The sequence below is a fragment of the Dendrobium catenatum genome, unplaced genomic scaffold (genome assembly GCF_001605985.2).
Source record: "Dendrobium catenatum unplaced genomic scaffold, ASM160598v2 fragScaff_scaffold_842, whole genome shotgun sequence".
Taxonomy (NCBI): Eukaryota; Viridiplantae; Streptophyta; class Magnoliopsida; order Asparagales; family Orchidaceae; genus Dendrobium; species Dendrobium catenatum.
This window is the reverse complement of record NW_021319304.1, coordinates 373543-394954: the sequence shown is the minus strand read 5'-3', so window position 1 is coordinate 394954 and position 21412 is coordinate 373543. Positions and strand designations below refer to the sequence as shown.

General features: G+C 35.8%; 1 protein-coding gene across 5 annotated transcripts in view; it reads left to right on the top strand.

Moving 5' to 3' along the window:
• The first annotated feature begins 9344 nt into the window (after positions 1 to 9344).
• LOC110098127 (phosphoribosylaminoimidazole carboxylase, chloroplastic) overlaps positions 9345 to 21412 on the top strand; it is a 17897-nt gene continuing 5829 nt past the window's right edge. The window contains exons 1-15 of one of the 5 annotated variants that reach the window (XR_003701462.1): positions 9345 to 9831; positions 12621 to 12836; positions 12937 to 13048; positions 14650 to 14712; positions 14797 to 14935; positions 15094 to 15149; positions 15550 to 15623; positions 15782 to 15929; positions 16202 to 16375; positions 16704 to 16791; positions 16879 to 16995; positions 17553 to 17650; positions 17763 to 17864; positions 17985 to 18079; positions 18651 to 19429. Coding sequence is in view for 3 of the 5 variants with exons in the window: in XM_028696780.1 (XP_028552613.1) it covers positions 9614 to 9831; positions 12621 to 12836; positions 12937 to 13048; positions 14650 to 14712; positions 14797 to 14935; positions 15094 to 15149; positions 15550 to 15623; positions 15782 to 15929; positions 16202 to 16375; positions 16704 to 16791; positions 16879 to 16995; positions 17553 to 17650; positions 17747 to 17864; positions 17985 to 18079; positions 18651 to 18668 (1734 nt within the window). In the remaining 2 variants the exon portion in view is untranslated. Of the gene's footprint in view, positions 9832 to 12620; positions 12837 to 12913; positions 13049 to 14649; positions 14713 to 14796; positions 14936 to 15093; positions 15150 to 15549; positions 15624 to 15781; positions 15930 to 16201; positions 16376 to 16703; positions 16792 to 16878; positions 16996 to 17552; positions 17651 to 17746; positions 17865 to 17984; positions 18080 to 18650; positions 19430 to 21412 lie in introns of those variants that run through there. The other 4 variants (XM_028696780.1, XR_002303311.2, XM_020824855.2 and 1 more) reach the window with 4 other exon arrangements.

The window sequence follows — 21412 nt, the reverse complement described above, 5'->3', positions numbered from 1 at the left end:
TGCAAAATCACATAAAACAAGCTCATATGAAAATCATGGTTTTACTACTTGATTGAAGTCATAAAAGTAATCCTCACAAAACCTTCCATAATTCATGTAATAACCAATTCAATAAGATAACACGTGTATGCACATAGAAAAGAAAACTAAGGGAATGTCAAGTTTCAGATTTTTTTAAAGGAACTTAAATGCTATTGCTCTTTAGAATATAATACTCCAAACAAATCTCCATCTTATTTAACCATTCCAACTCGAAGCTCTTTGCCAAGTGACTTCTCACATAGCCACCAAACTTTCCATTTAAATTAAGTAAATATGACATTGAAACAAATAGAACATATGTGAGGGTTTTATAGGATCGAACATCAAGTAACTTGCTTAGGGAAACATGCATGGCCCTCACATGCTCTAAAAAAACTTTGCGAACATAATTATATTCAAATTCATGAGAAGCACGTGAAACTTATTCATGCTAGCATCAAATAAGTCTCAAACATGTGAAATCTTATATGTATATCTTTCTAAAATATGGCCTTAGCATTTTAACCCAAGTAACAAAGCATGTAAAACCTATGTTAATCAAACATACCCAAGAGGTTAGCATATTTGGCACTTGGCAAGCATTTCATCTTCTTACACATTAACATGGCAAATAAGGAGAATAACATTCAATATAGCACTATTGATATGCAACAAATAGTCATTTATTTGTGGGAAAATATAGAAAAAGGACAATAGTAATGAGGCGACATAATCATCAAATCACATGAAATCCCATCAACTAATCATGAATCATAAGAGAGTATGATTATTTAGTTAAATAACATTCACTAAATACACCAAGCTATATGTGAGTACTAACACAAATATGCACCATGATCTAGCTACACATGGAGTAAAACTACACTTTTGAGAACAAACCACATGTTTGTAAAAGGCATTTCGCACAAGAATACATCACTATGTTTAGATGCACATTCAACAAACAACTTCTCCAATAATCCATAAACTCACCTCACACATGAGTATTTGTAGGAAAATGAGAGAATTGCATGTAGATTTCTCCAAATAACATAACAAACCCAAAAGTTACTTGAAATTCATCAAAACTCACTACCAATATTACTAGTTAAAAAGAAAAGCCTTAAACACTATAATAAGGAGATTTTGGGATGGATTTCACAAGCATAAATATGTCCAAACTCATGGGAAACATGTGGAACTTTTATATCTAAATATGGTCACACAACATTTGGTTAAATGGCTCCCTATGTCAAACTCAAAGTTTCATGAGTCATCAATCAAGATATCATAATTTCCTTAAAGACAATAGTTAAACTACAATATTTGAGCAAATGAAAGCATAAAACCAAAGGTTTGGCAACCATGAAACTCATTCCAAAAGATAACTTTAAGATGATCGTGACATAAGCTTTAACAAAATTATATAAATCATTAGTTCTAATTAGACTTATTGAAGCATGCTTATAAATCTAAATCTCTCCAAACATAGATATATAGCATTCAAAGGGAAAGCCTAAACATGAATGATAACGAGATACACATGCTTATGAAAGAAGACGAGGCAACACCTCCAATAATCCATAGACTCACATCACAATAAAATAAGGACAAAAATTCCCTTGCTTGCCACTTCTTTCTAACTCCAAAGAGCTCAAAGTGTCATGTTAAGCATTAGCGCAAACACCTTGGGTGCACACTTTGATAGAAGATCAAAATGGCCTCTCATGCATTTTTAAAGTTCACACCTAAAACTTTAAATCAAGTGGGGCATGAATAAAAAAAAAACATGAGTTTCCCATTGCCAACTATCACATAAAGAATTAAATAAATCAGCACATAGCACCAAAAATCAACTATGTAAGCTATCATGAAATCTACTATAGAGAGTGGATGCATTTACTTAGAAATCAAAAGAATTAAAGGTGTGATGACATACACACCACAAAGCTTCATTTACAAAACCTTTGACTAGGTAGCAAGAACTTTGCATTAACTTAGCTCTTCAACCATTAAATCATCCATAGATTAGAAGAAATGCTAGAAGCTAGTTATGAAGTTGGGGGGGGTGGGTATGAGTATGCACATAGCCTTGTGGGTGGGTATGGGTGGGCACTCAACATCAGAGGAGAACCAATTTACATTACTAATCATCATAAACATGCAGTATATTATAATAATCCTTACTACACAGTGCGCAACACTGAACCACGTCACGACCATGATAAATTTTGATATGTGGCTTGAAAGTTTGCAGTCAGAGAAAATGGAAAAAAATCTCAAGGCCGTTATTCTATGGCAAACTGCATCAATAAGCTTGGAAAGTGGGTGGGTATGGATGGGTATGACATCCGGAAAGTCATCATATGTGGGTGTGGGTGGGCAAAGCCCGCCAGCGCAGAGCGTGGGTATCCAATGGGTACCCAACCAGGACCCCATGTAGGGCTCTGTCTTCCAATCTGGGCTGCTTCCAAACTAGAGCCAAGAGAGATAGAGGGGGATTCGGCCTTCGGGTCTGTCGTGAACCAGGGGGATGAACCGAGCAGAGGCAGTAGTGGGAGTGAGAGGAAGAGAAGAATCGCCTGGGATGCAAAAACGAGAGGGAGAGGGCGTGACAGAGCGAGAGCGAGAGAATCCCTTGAGCCAAAGGCTCGTTCTTGAGTAAAATGATCCTCTTTGTCGAAAGAAGAAGCCTGTCCACTGCATTGCCCGCTTCAGCATTCGAAGTTATCCTGGAAGAAGCTCGCCCACTGCTCGATGTTTGCCCGAATCACAAAAGATCGCTGAGGCGCGGGATTTAGGCCAAAACGAACGATTTTGCTTGATCAAAGCCGTTGATGTAATTTCCTGATCTAGGAAATAAATTAAAAAAAAAATTAGAAAGTCAAATGGCATTTAATAGGATCAAATTAGGCTGAATCAAGTCAAATTCGGCTAAGATCTGAGTCTGATTTTGACTTGTTTTGAGTCAATTCAGGCTCAAGTCGGCTCAACGAATTTAATCGTACGAAATTGGGTCCAAAATAATCACTAATTTAAATCGAACCGGGCACGACGCGACTAAAATAAAATGACTGAGTCTACTCGGATGCAGTCGAGTCTAATCCGGCTCAGATCGAGTCGATTCGACCTCGAATCGGGCTCGACGAGGCTTAGTTAGACCGATCGAGGATGCTGGAGGGTACTCGGGCGAAAAACGAGGTCAACATATATATTATATGCATGGATGAATATTTCAAGCAACACGTAAAATACTTATTTTCGTGCATCAAATATCATCCTTAAACAACCTATATGAAATTAATAAGTTGCAACTTTCCAAATAGTGATAGATTTTTGTTTTCAACTATTTTATCTACATTTGCATAACACTAACATAAAGAAGCACAAACTTAATTGCATTCCTTAACATTTGATTGTGATAAATCATGAAAGATGTTATGTATATATAGGTGTTTGTGGGTAGACTTGTGAGGGCATTTGCCTACAAGGATTATGTTGGATATTTCACCTATAAAGAATGTGGGAAGGTAAGGTCATCAGTCGATGGAGATAGGGCTATCATTTGACAGTGGTGGAGAAAGTGGAGATTATATGGAATGTAAGGTGGTAAGTTGATAGTGACATGGGAGGGGTCGCAAACAAGGCCATGCGAGAGGTCATAGGCTAGTGCACTAGAATAAGGGGTGTCGCATGTCTTTCATGCACAATAAGTTTAGATAATCCTCTAAATTTTGGCAAATTTATTGCACACCAAAAATGAAGTTTTTTAAGTTATTATATATAAACTCCATATAAAATTCCTTTGCTCCAATTTTATTTTTTGTTAAAGCACAAAAAAAAATAAAAATTATGTTTTCATTTTAACTCACACCTCTAATATTTGAATAAAAAAATACCTAATAATGATTGATGATCAAATCGTCATAAAATAACTGAAATTATATCATGATGTTATTCATAAATAATTGATAAATACCAATCATTTTGTTGCTTTTGAGCAGGGGTGTCAATTTTGGGTCACGGGTCGGGTTTGGGTCGAACCCGAAATTGATTTGGCACTATTCGGGTCAACCCGAACCCGACCCGTTTTTTAAAATGGGTTGAATTTTCGGACCCGAACACTACAGGAAAACCCCATATTACCGGTGGACGAAATCCGCCGAAAAACATAGATATTCCGACGGAAAAAAGATATGAACTTAATGCTAGCCCTATATGTAATCCAACCGAAATAGCAAAAAAAAATTGATGACAAAAACCTTCAAATCCCTCTCTAGTCTTATCAACAAGAACAATATCATCAACAAAAAGCATGCACCAAACTACATCCTCTTGGCAATGTCTAGTGATAACAACCATGACTATAGCAAAAAGATATGGAGTTAAGGCTAATCTATATGTAATCCAACTGAAATAGAAAAAAAATTGAAAACAAAAACCTTCGGTTATCTCTTCGGCGGCGCGCGACTAGGAAGGAGGCTCGGCGAAGTCCGGTGACCGTCGACGGCCAAGTCCGGTGACCGTCGGCGATGTCTAACCAAGGCGAGCGACGAACGGTGAAGGAGGGTGACGGGCGAAGCAGTCGAAGTGAGAGAATGGAAGGAAACGAATGACGGCCGAGCGGTTCGGGTTTGCGAAATAGGGCTTTTACCGGCGGACGTTCCGCCGGTAATGACACTAGTGACGTCGGTATCGATTCTGACCTCTCATCCGTCGGATATATTTCGTTGAGTTTAAATACACCGGCGCAATATCCGCCGGTAAAATACGCCGGAATAGTTCCGCCGTAACGTGCGACGGAAATGGTTGAGGCATCCCAATACTATCGGAGTTGCCGGCGGAGCCTGCGTCGGTGAATTTACGGTGTATTTTGCGCCGAAAACGTTGACGCAAACTTTACGTCGAGCAAATCCGCCGGTAACGGCGCCGTTTATTACCGTCCAGAATTTTCCGCCGAAAAATCTGACGGTATTCGCGTGTTTTCCCGTAGTGGAACCCGACCCGCTTCGGGTCCAGGTCAACCCGACACGACCCAAATGACCCGTTTCCAAGAAAAAATGACTAGTTTTCGGGTCAAAACGGGTCAATATTCTCTATTTCTGGTCAAAAACAGGTCAAAATCGGGTCAATCTCCGGTTGCTGTGTCAAAATCAGGTTTTCGGGTCAAAATGGGTCAATTTCGGGTCGAAGGGTTAACCCGAACCCAACCCGATTTTTGAAACGAGTCGAAATGTTGAACCCGAACCCGACCCATTTCAGGTTCGGGTTGACCCCTACCCCGAAATTTTGGGTCGGGTGCGAGTCGGATTTTCGGGTCGTGTCAAATATTGACACCCCTACTTTTGAGCATAATAGATTCAATTTACTTAGGCTTCATTTAGGACTGTTTTCCTACTGCTTCTTGAAGTAGCATTTTAGTACAAAATTTATTAAAAAATTATTTTAGAAACATCGTCCCAAATAAAATCTTAATCATATTCAGAATAAATTTTCTTCCTAGCTAACACAAACACATTTGATATATGAGAAGATGATGGGCCAAACATCACATCAATCTTTATATCCACATATGATGTTGATCCCATATTAACTTAACATATCTCATTCCAATAAAATTACAATATCCTGAATCATTTTCTTTCCTGACCTCACATGAAACCCAACCTTCAAGTAAAAAAATCAAGAGTTTTCAAGCTTTTCTATGGCTGACACGAGAAGCACCATGCTGCACAAACCATGAACTACTTAATTATTAGGGTTTCAGTCTTCCACCAAATTAATTCTTCCCCTCTTTATATATATAAACAACACTTCTACTCTATGTTTATGTTAAGTCCTCAACTCCTCACTGTTTATCAGAAGGTAATGGCACCAAATGGAGAGCTCTTCAGCACCAACAATGGCTGCAAGTTTGGCAAGAAGCTTCATCGCGCCATGTCCGACCTCTCGTTGGAGCTCGGCGGGGACAAAGTAGACCACAACAATGACGTTCTGCCGCCGATTTCGGAGGTCATTTAGTGCTAAAATTTTAAATAAGTTGTAGTTTAATAGACACAATCGAGAAAAAGTATTCATGTAGCTGATCTCACGTGGTAGAATAAAGATTTTGACATTGTTGTTGGTATATTATCAAGAATAGAAGTAATGTTTTAGTTCAAATATGATTAATTTTCAAAAAAATAAAAACTAATATTACTCAAAATTCTTACAGCTGATCACAGAGGACATCACCTGTGAGTGTTGCAGAATATCAGAAGAGTGCACGCCGGAGTATATCCGGCGAGTCCGCGACAAGTTCTACGGCAAGTGGATATGCGGGCTTTGCTCCATTGCCGTCGAGGAAGAGAAAGAGAAGAAGAGGATGAAGAAGAAGATAGAAGGAAAGGAGGAAGAAGAAGCTCTAAATGAACACGTGAGCTCATGTTCAAGATTCAACAGTATAGGAAGAACTCATCCTGTGTTATATCACGCAGAAGCCATGCGAGAGATTTTGAGGAAGAGGAAGAAGAAGGGAGTGATCATGAGAACTTCGAGCTGTATTCCGGCGATTAGAGAGGAGATTAATGGTGGTGATAAGAGAGGAGGATTCCGATGAACTAAGAAGAGAAATACAGTTCTTAATTTTTATATATCTCAATCATATCAAAAAATAAGCATAAAAATAAGTGTTTTATTTTAACAAAATTAATATTAGCGGTATTTTTATATGATTTAAATATATAATTATTATATAAGTATATATATATATATATTATGTTATGTAGAGTAGGGTTGTCAAAATTGGATTCGGGTCAAAATCAGTAACTGATCCGATTTAGTTGGCTCAATCTGAACCCGACCTGATTCTAGAAAAGGGTTAGAAATCCGAACACGAGCCCGCCCCAAAACCGAGTCAACCCAACCCGCACCCGACACGCTGACCCTATAGTAGGAGTACATAGTATCAAGATGAATTCAAGTGAGTTAATCTCACTTAATAGCATTATTGGTCTTATGTTAACTATTTGGTTTATGATTTATGTATTCTCAATTTGTATTTTTTTTTTCATCGAGTATTATTTGTGATGTTAAACCTAATTATTTGTAAATTAATTTGAACAAATGTAATCATTATTATTTTCCATTTATTCCTTCTCTTTTTAATTTGTTGATATTCATTTTGGCCTAGTTTAAAAAAAAATAAAGATGATTATTTAATTAAGATTAAGTTGCACATCTAACGTTATAACTAAGTCAACATGACTTGATAAATGGCTTGTTAGCTAAACTCGAGGAGCTAATCATTTAAGCTTGAGCCGACTTGTTTAAAAAATCTTAGTATTAAATCCTTTTTTAAAATGAAAAAAGATTCAATGAGTTTAGCACATAACTCACCTTGATCTATTAGTTAGGAACTTCAGCTTTCAACCAAGAAGTATTGGGTTTGAAGTTTGCCAGAATCGTATGGATTTGTTGCTTTTTGATGCATTTTGCTGCCATTTTGCAAATACTTAGCAAAATGACAACAAATATGTAGTTATGAATATATTTTGGTGAGTATTTGTTGTGCTTTTACAAAATGGCAGCACAAACTCATCAAATATTCAATTAGTAGGATATTTGATGGGCTTTAATTACGCTTTTGCTGCACTTTTGTAAAAGCGCAACAAATATTAGGCAAAAGTGCATTCTTAATTGCATATTTGCTGCTCTTTTGTCAAATATTTGCAAAAGAATGGTAAAAGCACAACAAATCTAGATGGTTCTCACATTCCGGTCTCCGCACATAATAATTTCGATGCATATGTAACTTATGTGTGAGTTCACCTTAATTGACATAAATGTTCAAAAAAATATTTTTCTTACTAATTTCATGTGATATTATTACATATCATTTAATTTCTTATTATTTTTGTCATATTTTATAATAATTGTTTGAATAAAAATATTTTTTTTTCTCTTTTGTAACGAATGAGCTGTCTCATGAGCCGATTCTAAAATTAAACTCCAGCTTGAGCTCAAACTTGATATTAATAAATCAAGCTCAAGCTAAGCGTAACTCAACCTCAGTTCGACTCGTTTACACCCCTATAGCAAAACACATGAATTTTAATGAGAGTTGAAGTGATAGAAATAGAGTAGAATATTGATAAAAGGTTCAAAAGTTTAAATTAAATTTTCTTAAAAATTTAAATTCTTTTGTTCCAACCCAATTTTTCATAACCAAATAAAGCTCAAAATATTAAATAGTGTATAATTTATTTTAATTAAAATATAATTTAAATCACAAAAATTCAGCCATAAGTTACAATACAACTAATCATTTATTATTTTTTATTATTTTTTTCATTTCCTGTAATGCAAAGGTATTTTATAAAAAGTTATAAATGAATCGCCAAGCCCTATCCTATTTAAGCTCCTATTAAAATTTTGTTCAATATTATTTAATAAATTTTAATTAAGCATAATTAATTATAATATTTATAATAATGATTTAGAGGTTATAATAGTTCCAATGACAAATGAGATTAGAGAGAGTACTCTTAGTTTGGTTTGTTCACCTAAACAGTCAATCTTCAAATGATCTGATTAGAAGAGTAGATGTATTAGATCAGACGTATATTAAAATAGACAGAGGTAGACTTAAACACACTTAGGCTTTGCTTGGGATGACTTTCTTAATGCTACTCAAAACAGTTTTCTAGTACAAAAAATAATTTTTGCACTAGAAAGCTGTTTTGAGTAGCATTAAGAAAACTGTCCCAAATGAAATATTATTTAGAAAGTATTAGAAATGATATTTGTTTATTGGAATTTTACTCGTACAGAGAAAAAAGATTTATATTGTTAACCCACGTAATCAGATAAAGGGCAAATTTTGTTTTTGTTTAATGATTTGATAATAGGGTCATTAGTAGACAATAATGGATTTACAAATATTTATTAAAATTAGTATAACACATTCAAGAATTTTTTATGCTATTGGATGAAGTTAAAATATTAATAATTTGCATTTTATATTATTTATGTAATATTTTCATCTATTATATACCTCTAAAATATTAATTATTTATTAATATATAAATTTTGATAATAAGATATTAATCTTCATTAAGCAAGAAATTAATTTCATTTTTAGTGAAGTATTTATAAAAATTTTAATTAATAAATTTACAAATAGAAATAATAGATCATATAAATAGTTAGAAAAAAAATCATTTATATGTAATATTTAAAATTTATTTATTTTATTTAATCATTTAAATAAATAAATATGGCGCACCTATTTCTCAAAATTTTTTTGAAAAAAAAATAAAAAACATAAAATAAAATAAAAAGAACGGGAGCTAAAGCCCTGATCTTTGTTTAGCTAGTCGCCTCTCCCGCGTTCTTCTGCTAAATCCCGCCGCCGCCCTGCTTTCCTTATCAAAGCCTCCGCCGGTCTACGTCTCGGCCAACTTCATACCGCCAACGTGTTCTGGCGGCTATCTCTGCAGCCGTTGCGTCGCCCGAGGCCGCTGCTTGATAATCTTCTTCCAGTCCTCACAGTGTAGCGGCTTTACACAACAAGAGCCCGCTCCATCTTTTAGCTGCAAAGCCGGCACTTGAAATGTTACTTTGCTCTGCTACACCTTGTTCCTTCACTCTATCGAGCAAGCGCGGTCTCCCTAACCTCGCCGCTCCTTCCAGATTCTACTTCGGCGGCGAAAACAGCACACTTGGGCTGGTCCAGCGGCACAGTTACAGAATGGCATCGCCGTCGGGGATTCGATCATTGAAATTGGAAGCCACTCTCCAAAGCGATAGCCATGGTTCATCATCTCATAGGTAAGTGGTTCCGGTTGTTGTAGTCCTGATTGCGATTCGTTTGCGCATTTCTTCGAATACATTGCACTTAAGTAGAAGTGTGAAAATGTTCCTTGATTTTTGGGTAGTGAGCTTTTCTGCAGTATACAATTTTGAAATTTTATAGCTTTTGGACATCAGTTTTGTAGAAGTTTGAATTATTGAAACCAATTGGTGGGGCTCAAGTAATTGTTTGACGCTTTAGGTTTCTGGACTGGGTTTGATTATTTTGCAACGTGTTTGGGATGAATATGGTAGGTTTGTAATGCTTTTTTGTTGGAGTTTATCTGTCAAAGCTATGAATTTTGTAACTTGGAAGCTGATTCTTAGTTGCTAGAAGAATCCGATTACTTATACAAGGTTCAAGGATCTGATTAGGAGTAGAATGTATCAGTTCAAGACTAACCCTCTTCATGTGTGTTTTGGTGGGAAAAAATGTTAGATGTGATTTGCAAGAAGTCTTTACTCATGAATGTCAGCCTTGTTTGAATTAGTGGCTTGCTAAAATTAGTCAAAAGGAAAATCTGTACTTCCAAGCCTATTGTTTCCCTTTCTTTTCCTTTGCTTCTATTTTTTTTTTTTTTTTTTTTTGGGAAATTTTGGGCCTAAGCCCCTATATTAAAATAAGAGGAACAATTACAAGTAAAAAGATTACAAGTAAAGACTACCATACATAAGCAAAAAACAAAAACTTATGTAGGTTAGAAATTTAAAACCCCAACTATACCACCCAAATTACACAAAAAAGTACTCGAAAAAGTGGTAAAAGCAGAACATGATCACAACAACCGAATCTCCCCACAGAGAAGCCCAGATAGCTTCAAAGAGTGCTGCAGCAAAATTGAAGAACCTGTAAAAGAAACAAACAGTCTTCCAGCAAATGTAAGAAACCAACGTAATGGAGCAGGCAACAAAATCAGATATAAGATCCAAGCTCCAGAACCAGTGTAGCCGAGGACTCAGAAAAATAAAATTTGGCTGAGAAAAAGCATTCCCCTAGTTGCCAAGAGGCCGTCCAAGGGGAAGGAAGAACATATTCAATACACGGAGCATCATCATCGTCCTGGCTACAAAAAACACCCAGCCAACCAACCAGTCTAACCAGTCCAGCACAGCTCCAATAAGGGAAAAACCAGATTCATTAACAGATATTGCCCACAACCAGCTCTCTGTCTTTCCACTTCGCTATTTTAATATTAATCACCCTTTTAATAATAGCTTTAAGGGAATTAATACTATTATATTCATTAGCAAATCTCCTGCTATTACGTTCTCTCCAAATATGGTAAAGAGTGCAACATACAACCAGCTTACAAAACTTCTTATAAAGAGAAGTACCCACAAAATCCGAATCCAGCCATTGCAAAAGATGAAGAACAGTGAGCCTTAACAGGAATTCTCTAGTGGCAGGAAGGAGAGACTCTAGCACAGAAAACCCATATGAACATTCAAAAAATAAGTGATTAACAGATTCCGGCTCGTTATGACATAAAGAGCAAATTTCAGGCACATAAATGTTGCGCATTCTCAATGCATCTTGAGTTTTTAAGCCACCTACCAGTGCAAGCCACACATAAACAGAGTGTTTAAGACTATATTTTTGATGCCAGACAAGAGTATCCCAGGGGCAAGCCGGAAAAGAACTATAGAATTCCTCCAAAAAATCACTGAATTTAACCTTAGCCAACTCTTTCCATCTTAAACAGGGACCAGAGCTATTGAGAATAGGAAAGCTCAAAATGAAATCCCTAATATTATGAGGCAAATCAACAGGTAAATTCCAAACACCATAAACAATGTAATTTCTCAGCAAAGATAAATGCATCCAGCTCAAGATCTCACTACCAAATAAGTCACACAAGGAATGCTTATCACACCAATTGTCCCAAAACAAAGCAATAGGAGCAGTTGGTGTGATAGAAAATCTGAAATTATCCTTCACCAACACAGCAGTTTTACAATAGAAAGCCAGAATTTACTTGCAAGAGGCGACGGAGGTTTCCACGGAGAGGTGTAGCGAGTAGACAGCCAAACAGCAAGAGGAGAAGAACTATTATACATTGATTCTAAATTCTAATACTAGATTTCATAAATGAGCTTTGGTTTTGTTACTGAATTTCACTTGTCAAAAAGATCCTGCCAAAGTGATTTCTGACATTGCAAAGTAGCAATTCCTCGGAGAAATCTAGACAAAGTAATGGAGCTTGAACTGTGTTCACTTTTTCCTTTAGTGTGGGCTGCCGCGGGATGCTCTTTTTTTACTTGTTTTATGTCTGTAAGTTGGTCTCACTAAATGGAGAAATTATTGTGTGGGGTCGGGATGAGAAGAATCGCCCGGACATGTGAATGTACATATTGTGTACGAATTTATACACGGTGTGTATCAACTTTTTGTACACACATGTGTACGCACACCACATTCCGGATGGTTCTTCTCGTCCGGACTTCACAGAATAATTTCTCCACCGAATGGTCATCCTTTTTTTTGTTGCAAGGTTGCTTTAAGTTGTTTGTACTACGAAAAGAAATCTTAACATTTTTTTTTTCTTTTTTGGAGAATGAAACATGTGGAATTTAAATCAAGTTCATGTTTATTAAGAAGCTTTTTGATACTTCATTGTGAAATGTGACTTTTGAGTTTCTATTTTACGATCAATAAATTTGTGAAAAATAGTTTGTCAAATTTATGGCCTTCTATCTATTTTATGAAAATGTTCTTGTTTTTATGAAGTATAACCTTTTAACTGTTTTTTCACATAAATTGCATGTAGAAATGAGGACTCTACTATCCATGGAGTTTCTGAAACTATTGTTGGTGTGCTGGGTGGAGGCCAGTTAGGTAGGATGTTATGTCAAGCTGCAAGTCTCATGGCCATTAAGGTTGTGACTTTGGATCCTTTGGAAAATTCTCCCGCAAGCTCTCTGTCCTATCAACATTTTGTAGGCAGATTTGACGACGGTGATGCAGTTCGTGAGTTTTCAAAGAAGTAAAGGATCAAATTTATGTTTTAACATGGAATGAAATAAATTAATTACAGTAGCATCAAATATTTTTGAACATTAGCCTGTTTTTTCTTTGCTTCATAGATGTGGAGTGCTGACTATTGAGATTGAACATGTTGATGCTATTACTCTTGAAAAACTGGAGGAACAAGGAGTAGACTGCCAGCCAAAACCGTCCACAATAAGAATAATCCAAGTAAGTTTGCTACCTATCTTTATTGCAGAGATGTTGTATACTATGGTCAAGATTATGATTTCATTTGGGACGGCTTTCTTATTGCTTCTTAAAGCAATTTTTTAGTACAAAATTTAATTTTTTTTACTAAAAACTTGTTTTAGGAAGCAGTAAGGAAGTCGTTTCAAACAAAGCCTATATTTGTATGAATCTGCTTCTGAAAGTAAGTTTTGCTAAATGATAGTGAAATTATAATATTACTAGCACAGCAAGTGGTAACTCTTGACTACGCCATTAGCACTTGCGCAGATCAATATAACACCAATTTCCAAAAGTAAAAACCTGATCCCACTAATTAACTAGAATGGTTCTTTCCAACGCAAATGTCCAAGCTAGCCACCACTTGCCATTATGCTAAAATCGAAAGATTCAGTGAAATGAGTGAGTTTCCAACTTAATATGATGCATACCCATACTATAAAAATCAGAAAGAAATTAATTTGATATACCATTATACATTTATAACAATCATGATATAAATCGGATAAGAGAGAGAATCTCTGATGTCAAAGTAGGCAGACTAAAGAAAATAGCAGATCAAAACAAATTGTATAGATTAGAAAGGTCAATATCAAATTACATTTTCAGAATCACATGTCAAAACAAAACATCAATGGAATGTCATTAATCAAAAATAAAATATCATAAATATATATCAAAATATTAGTATAACAGTTTGTTCAGTCCAAAATCATATACATAAATTAATTAGATTTACATATCTACCTAGATAAGAATGACCAATCCTGATGTCCAGATGAATGTATTTTCCAAATGGATCGTAATTATATATCCAAATGAATTAAATTTACATTTACAACTAAATCATAATAACTTATCTAAATGAACCAATTCCTCACAAAATAGTATGAGTCTCTTGTGGGACTTATCAATCCCTTCATGACAAACAAAAAACATAGGTCAATGCCAGCTTAATCTAAAACGAATGTCACTCCATACTCTTCTCGATCCCTCTACACTTCATCACTAATATAATAATTGATGATCCCATGATAATAGCAGAACTGCTTTACTCAGTGTAAGACTTTAGCATATTAAATATAGTATTGTAAATTCAAGAACCCCAATTACATGCAATTCATTTTAATTTAGGAATTAATTGATTAAAACTCTCAATTATATCTAAACAAAGAGTTTTCAATTTAAATAAATAAGATTATAAAATTCTCTAAATCAAAAGTCATGCATTAAATCCCCGTAATTTGGTGGCTTCTAGTCATCTACTCACAGGATATCCAATTGTTAGACTGATTACAATGACATTGAAATGGAGGAAAAAAGCATATTAACTAAGAATTTATTTGAAGCTTAAGTTTTTCTTGGTTTATCATGCTCTTTTGTGCTAGAAAGCTTCTTCATTTGTTTTTCATTGTCATGCTAACTAATGCTCCTCCAAATGATCATTCGGAAAGCATCCCTTAGAGCTTCCAATTTGTTTGTTGTGAAGATAAGATAAACTCTGATTGTGAGATAGATGTCATGAGGTGTGTTTTTCTAATACAGGTGGTCCAACTTTTTATAACTGCTGTGACTTATTGCAGGACAAATATATACAGAAGGTTCACTTTTCACAGCATGGGATCCCCCTTCCTGATTTTCTAAAGGTCTCTTCTTTGTTCTTTTGTAGATCATTAAGTAGACAATTCAATTAACAGGTTTTAATCTTATGAATACATGAATCCTAGCAGATGGATAACCCTGAAAGTGCTGAAGAAGCAGCCAATTTATTTGGTTTCCCTATGATGGTTAAAAGTAGAAGGCAAGCTTATGATGGGCGCGGAAATGCTATAGCACATTGTAAAGAAGAGCTTCCTTCTGCTATTGCTGGTAATAAGATTAATGATAATTTGTTGGTTCTTGTCTGTATGGAAGCGAAATATTGTGTGATGTCTTTGCTATGGACTTTAATTGAATATATGAAATAATGAAACTCAATTTAAAGTAATTTTTTTACCCTTGACTATTACCAAGTAATCATCTTGCAGCACTCGGTGGATATGAACGCGGCTTATATGTTGAGAGATGGACTTCATTTACAAAGGTATTCTTTCAATTTTCTTAACTATGTTACATGAATTGAAACCTCATAAATTCTCAGAATGCTTTTTTTTTTTAAAGAAAATGCCATTTTATCTTGCATTTATCTTCTTTAACTTGCTACTAAAGCAGAATGCTGCTCTGCTTAAAATTTAAGTTTTAGCACATAGATTTGTATGAAGGAAGTTTTTTACTGATATCTTATAATTAAAGAATACTCTTAATATAAATCCATCCTGCAATATATTCACTTTTTTGTACTAATTATGCCATTTCAGTTGGTTTCATACCCTCTGCCCTTTTAATTAACTGTGTTGCTTGCATAGTTTCTTGTTGCAGTTTGAGAACTTAGGTGCAAATACAATGATATTTCTTATCTTTAGCATTTTCTCTCTTTGATGTAGGAGCTGGCAGTCATTGTTGCAAGGGGAAGGGATGGCTCAGTTTTATGCTATCCTGTGGTTGAAACTATTCACAAGTAAGATACAAAGTTCCTTGCTTGCTTTGGAAAAAGTTCTTTATTTTATTTTTTTCGAAAAACTGGTCTTTTTAAGATGAATATTCTACCATTCTTTCCAAGCAATCATTCTTTTCACTTTGTACCTAAAAAATTTATATGAATTTTTGCTCTTCCAGAGATAGCATCTGTCACATTGTTGAAGCTCCTGCTGATGTACCTGAAAAAATAAGGAAGTCTTCTGTCGACATTGCTCGTAGAGCTGTTAGTTCGCTAGAGGGCGCGGGGGTTTTTGCAGTAGAGTTATTTTTAACAAACGATGGGCAGGTGGGGTTTTCTACCCAAATATGCTCACTGCATCTTAGGGCTATTTTGTTTGGTGTGGGAGGTGGCGCTACTTGTTAGGCTTAGGCTTCGTTTGGGATGGCTTTTTTATTGCTTCTTAAAATAGCTTTTTAGTTTAAAAATTAAAATTTTTATACTTAAAAGCTACTTTAAGAAGCAGCAAGAAAGCAGTCCCAAACAAAGTCTTAGTTTGTTACATTTGATTCATATTATTTCAATATGCTAATGTTCAATGCTTACTATCTTTTCAATAGGTTTTGCTAAATGAAGTAGCTCCTAGACCCCATAATAGTGGGCATCACACGATTGAGTCTTGCTATACCTCTCAATATGAGCAGCACCTAAGAGCTGTTATAGGTCTTCCATTAGGGGAGACGTCCATGAAGACCCCTGCTGCAATCATGTACAACATACTTGGTGAGGAGGAGGTATTTTTTTTAACCCTGCGAAGTAAGGTCGTTTGGGACGACTTTCTCTCTGCTTCTCAAAGCAGCTTTTTAGTACAAAATAAAAAAATTTATACTAAAAAGCTGCTTTAAGAAGCAGAAAGAAAGCCTTCCAAACGAAGCCTAAATTAATTTTGCTTCACTGTAAACAAGTATCTTAAAATCTAAGAGTCAAGATATTTATAGGTTCTTCTTACTGTTGTATATCTGTAGGCCGACCTTGAATTTATTAGTAAGTTTATTAAGCCACGACTCACAGGAAAAAAAAAAAAGTTATGCCTTGTTAAATTTGTAAATTTGTTTGACATAGGGAGAGCGAGGGTTCTATTTAGCTCATCAACTAATGAAGAAAGCATTAAGCATTTCTGGAGCTACAGTTCATTGGTATGACAAACCAGGTTAGAAACATTTGTCGAGCAATTTTTTCCTCAAAGCTTTTATGTTATGTTCCAATCTTAATGTTACATATCTATTTAATAATGTAGAAATGCGGAAGCTGCGGAAGATGGGACATATTACACTTGTAGGCCCTTCAAGAAGCCATGTCAGAAAAAACTTGGATTTGATGTTGAACCGAAAGAGCATCAAAAATAATACTCCAGGTTGATTGCTTAATTTGTCAATGCCATTCCACCCTTCCTCGACATAGTTCTCTACCATTAAGAAATAAATTTTCTATTATGTTTTATTTTATTTTTCTTTTCATCTCTTTTATGAATGATGTTGATCAAATTTAAACAAAATTGATAAATGGGGAGAGTACAATGATCTTGGTGGTTATATTTAGTTATATTTGACAACATTTTTAACTACTCATTCTTTTGATAATGTTCTATGTTTGTAATCTTGTTTTGGTTGTAGCCTTTTATACACTTTCTCAAATGGTTTAAGCATCCAATGAGTCCCTCTGAGGGCTTTTGTTGGAGCATAAAGTCAAACACCTTACAAGACTATTTTCATATTACAAAACTAGGGCTTCTCATGCATTTTCTTAGTGCCAATAACTTGTGATACCACGAGAAGGGATATTCTTAGGAGAAACGTTTTTAATGTATTAGATGCATTGAAATCTTCCAAATTGTTGGAGTGCCAGTTAATTTATTGCTTGAAAGTCTCATGTATTTTTTGAATTGATAATCGTAATAAGTATTTTGTACAGACACGCCTCAAGTTGCCATTATTATGGGCTCTGATTCTGATCTTCCGACAATGAAGGATGCTGCAGAAATCTTGAATACTTTTCATGTGCCATTTGAGGTTCGTTTAGTTCATGGTTTTAAAAAAAAAAGTTTCTGGATTGGTTGGAAAAGCTATTAATGTCTCGACACATTTTCTTTAATCCCTTTAATGCAGATTACAATTGTTTCAGCTCATCGAACGCCTGAAAGAATGTATTCTTTTGCTTTGTCTGCAAAAGAAAGAGGCATTCAAATCATCATTGCTGGTGCAGGTGGTGCCGCTCATTTACCAGGTTAGTTTGTTAAATTAATAAGAATAAAAAAGGGGAACTATAGAAAATATACAAGCACATTTGTTAGATATATATTGAGTTGATATCTCGCTGATTTTTCAAAGATCTGAAATTTTGTAGGCATGGTGGCTTCATTGACTCCCTTGCCTGTTATAGGAGTGCCAATTAGAACATCTTCATTAGATGGAGTTGACTCACTCTTGTCTATTGTTCAGGTTAGTGATTAAAGGTTTTTACAATGTGGAATTATTTTGCTAATAATCAAGTAGGGACTATGGAAGTAATCACTAATGCAGGTTTTTTGGCATTGGATTTGTAGTTCGCTTGCATCAAGTTAAACTAAATAAAAAATTTTCATATGATTTAGGTTTTATCTGACATGTTTTTAATTAAATGTGAAGAAAGAGAGACGAGCTTGAGCAGGATGACAGGTACAACCTAAGAACTTAGGACTGACAAAAATCAAAGGAGGATTTTAATTTTTGGCTTCAATAACAAAATTGATAGGAACGGACAAGTTAGAGAGATCCGAGCACAGAATACACAAATTGAATCTAAAGAGCATTCAGTTGATATTACAAATAATTAACTTCCATTCATCAATATTTCATCTAAATGGAGGAGTTTGTTGTGGCTTGTTATCTCCTTTTTCTGATTAAATTATTCTGAAATTAGTCTCTAGTTTAATAAGGCTTGGGAATCTAGCAGCTAGATTCGCAATCATTTTGTGGTGATCAGTTTGACTTGGTGTATCTCAATACTGTTTATGATCTGTTCGATTGCCAGGTGGGGATGCACTTATGATTTGAGGCCGGCTGCTAAGTTTTTTGATAATTTATATGCCATAAGATGCTGGTTACAAATTTACAATCGAGCCTATTATTATCTTTAAACTGGAAATTCTTTCCACTACAATTGCTTTGGTGAGACAAAGGATGGTTGCTGTTTCTTTGGTTCCCGAGTATTCAACCTGATGATTGTTCTAGCTATTACATCAGTGGAGAAAAGTTCATAAAGGATATATGTATTTTTATCTTTTACTATGGACATCAACTTTTAGACTGCAGAAGAATACAAGAGATAGATGTTCTTATATTGGTGTGAAAACAAAGAGAAAAAAGTTATAATCTAGATATATAAAACTATTTTTTTTTCTTATTCACAAAGAAGGAAATATACATAATTTATAGCAGATACAAGAGTGCTAAAATAGAGAGAAATTGATATAAATAGACCGGTCCATCCAGCCCAACCATTGGGCCGGCCCACTTATTACAGCAGGCGCAAGCCCCCCTATTGGGGTGGGGTCCACTTCCTAAAGGATTCTGAAGAGGGGTTGTTTAGTCCTTTTGCATTATTGTGTTATCTGATTTAAGTAAAAGTTTGTATTAGAGTTAGGACATTTGGGTGGCTGATTTCTATTTTGGTGCTTGGCATTCTTGGGCTCTAGCGGCATCTAGAGATTTGGGAGAGAGAGATCCTTCTCTCGAATAAAGGATCAATTGTATCTTGGTATTTTCCTATTCCTTTCATCCAGTAATACAAAAATATCTACTTTTTTTTTATTTTTTTATTGGAGTTTGGTGGAGTTTTCTCTTTGATTTCTCAATATTGATACAAAACGCTTGAAATCTACAATCGTTACCTATCAAATTGTTATCAGAGCAGTGTCCGAGCTATTTTTGGCAAATTCTTGCAACAGTTTTTTTTCCATTCGAAGGGATGCTTTTGCTGTTTTTGGGGATGAACTCCTGATTTTTGAGGCAAACAAAGATCCGGGTAATGATGGCGGCCAAGAAGGTGGATGCTTTGGAAGAACATCTTGAGAGGGAGATGAATCAAATCAAAGCAACGGTGGAGGATAGAATTTCCTCCATAGAAGAACAATTCTCATATCTATAGGATATGATGAAGAAAATGTTGGATCTCCACAACCAAATGGTGGCATCATAGGCGAGATGGTTGGAAGGGAAAAATATGAATTTTGAAATTTGTAGGGATGAAAATGAGGTGGAGATTGTAGAGGGAGATGGAAGAAGACCCTATTTGGAACCTTTCCAAATGGAGGAGAGAGGTGGAAAATATGGGGAGAGGCGTGGGTATGTGGGGTATGGGCAAAAGGGGTGTTGATTGGGAAAGGGAAGAGGAGGATTATGGCCGGAGAGATGCTGATTTTGACGAAAGGAGGGAAATGGAAGAAGGGTTTGGGTATGAACGTGGAAGAGAGGACCAGGACACTTGGGGAGGGCCATCCACTTGGGGAAGGGGAAATTATAGAGGATTTAGAGGAAATGGGGGAGATCCGAAGGTCCAAAAACTGAAGATGCACATCTTTGAATGAGAGGATGCACATGGGTGGATCTATAAGTTAGAGAGGTACTTCGCCATCAAGGGTTTGATGGAAGATGATAAATTAATGACAGTTGGCCTATGTTTGGAAGGGAAGGCGTTGGCTTAGTACTAGTGGATAATCATGAGGAGGCCCATACAGAGCTGGAGGGAGTTCAAAAAATGCTTATTTAAATGTTTTCGAACCAGCAGAGGAGCGGACTTCTATGAGCAATTCTTTTCCCTAGTACAGGAAGGCTCAGTAGCAGAATATCGCGAGCGATTTGAGTAACTGGCGAGTTAACTGGATCGGCTGTCTGAGACTATTTTGGAGGAGAATTTCATGAAAGAGCTCAAATCAGAGATATGGGCAGAAGTGAGAGTCATGAGACCTCGTGACTTGGGAGAGGCTATAGAATTAGCCCAACTGGTGGAGGATCAGAAGTACTATGAGAGAGGAGCCAGAGGCAACAGTTCAGATGGCTCCTATAGGATGATCACCATTCTCTTAGCACCTAAGGGGCTTCTGATTATGGAATTGTGCTAGCCATCCGGAAATGGCGACCTTATTTGTTGGGTCAACATTTCATTGTCAGGGCAGTATAACACGCCTGTCTTGTCAGTAGATAGTACTTTGAGGAGAGAGATAGAGTGTAGGAAGAACTAAAAAGACATATTGATGTAGAACAGGTAGGACGGCTTTGCTAGGGAGAGGATCTCCTGTGACGCCCCAAGCATCCATAGTGAAAGGATTCGTCTGACAGTCTTGATCAACCACCATTCCTGCTCCCTTGCTCTGACCTGAAATTGTTAACCACATATAATGAGCTTAAATAGCCCAGCAGGTCACCAAAGCCTACAACTGAAATCAAAGCACGACACAGAAGCAATATGCATGTCAATCAGTCAAATCATAGCAGTCAGTTACACATGGTCAGTGAATCAATGCAGATACGGAAATCAATGCATGAATAGTAATCAGTACAGTAACAATAGTCAATGCGTAAACAGTATCAATAAGAAACAGTAAACTCCTAAATCCACAGTAGAAGAATCAATAAACAGTAGGAAGAAATCCATAAAGTTCAATAAATCAGAAATCATCAAATCTCTTTAATAGTCGTCTTAACTATCACATCAGTCTATAACATCAGTCAGTCAATGTAGTAGAATCATATCAAAACATACGCTTGCAAATCGATCAGTTATTCAATATAACT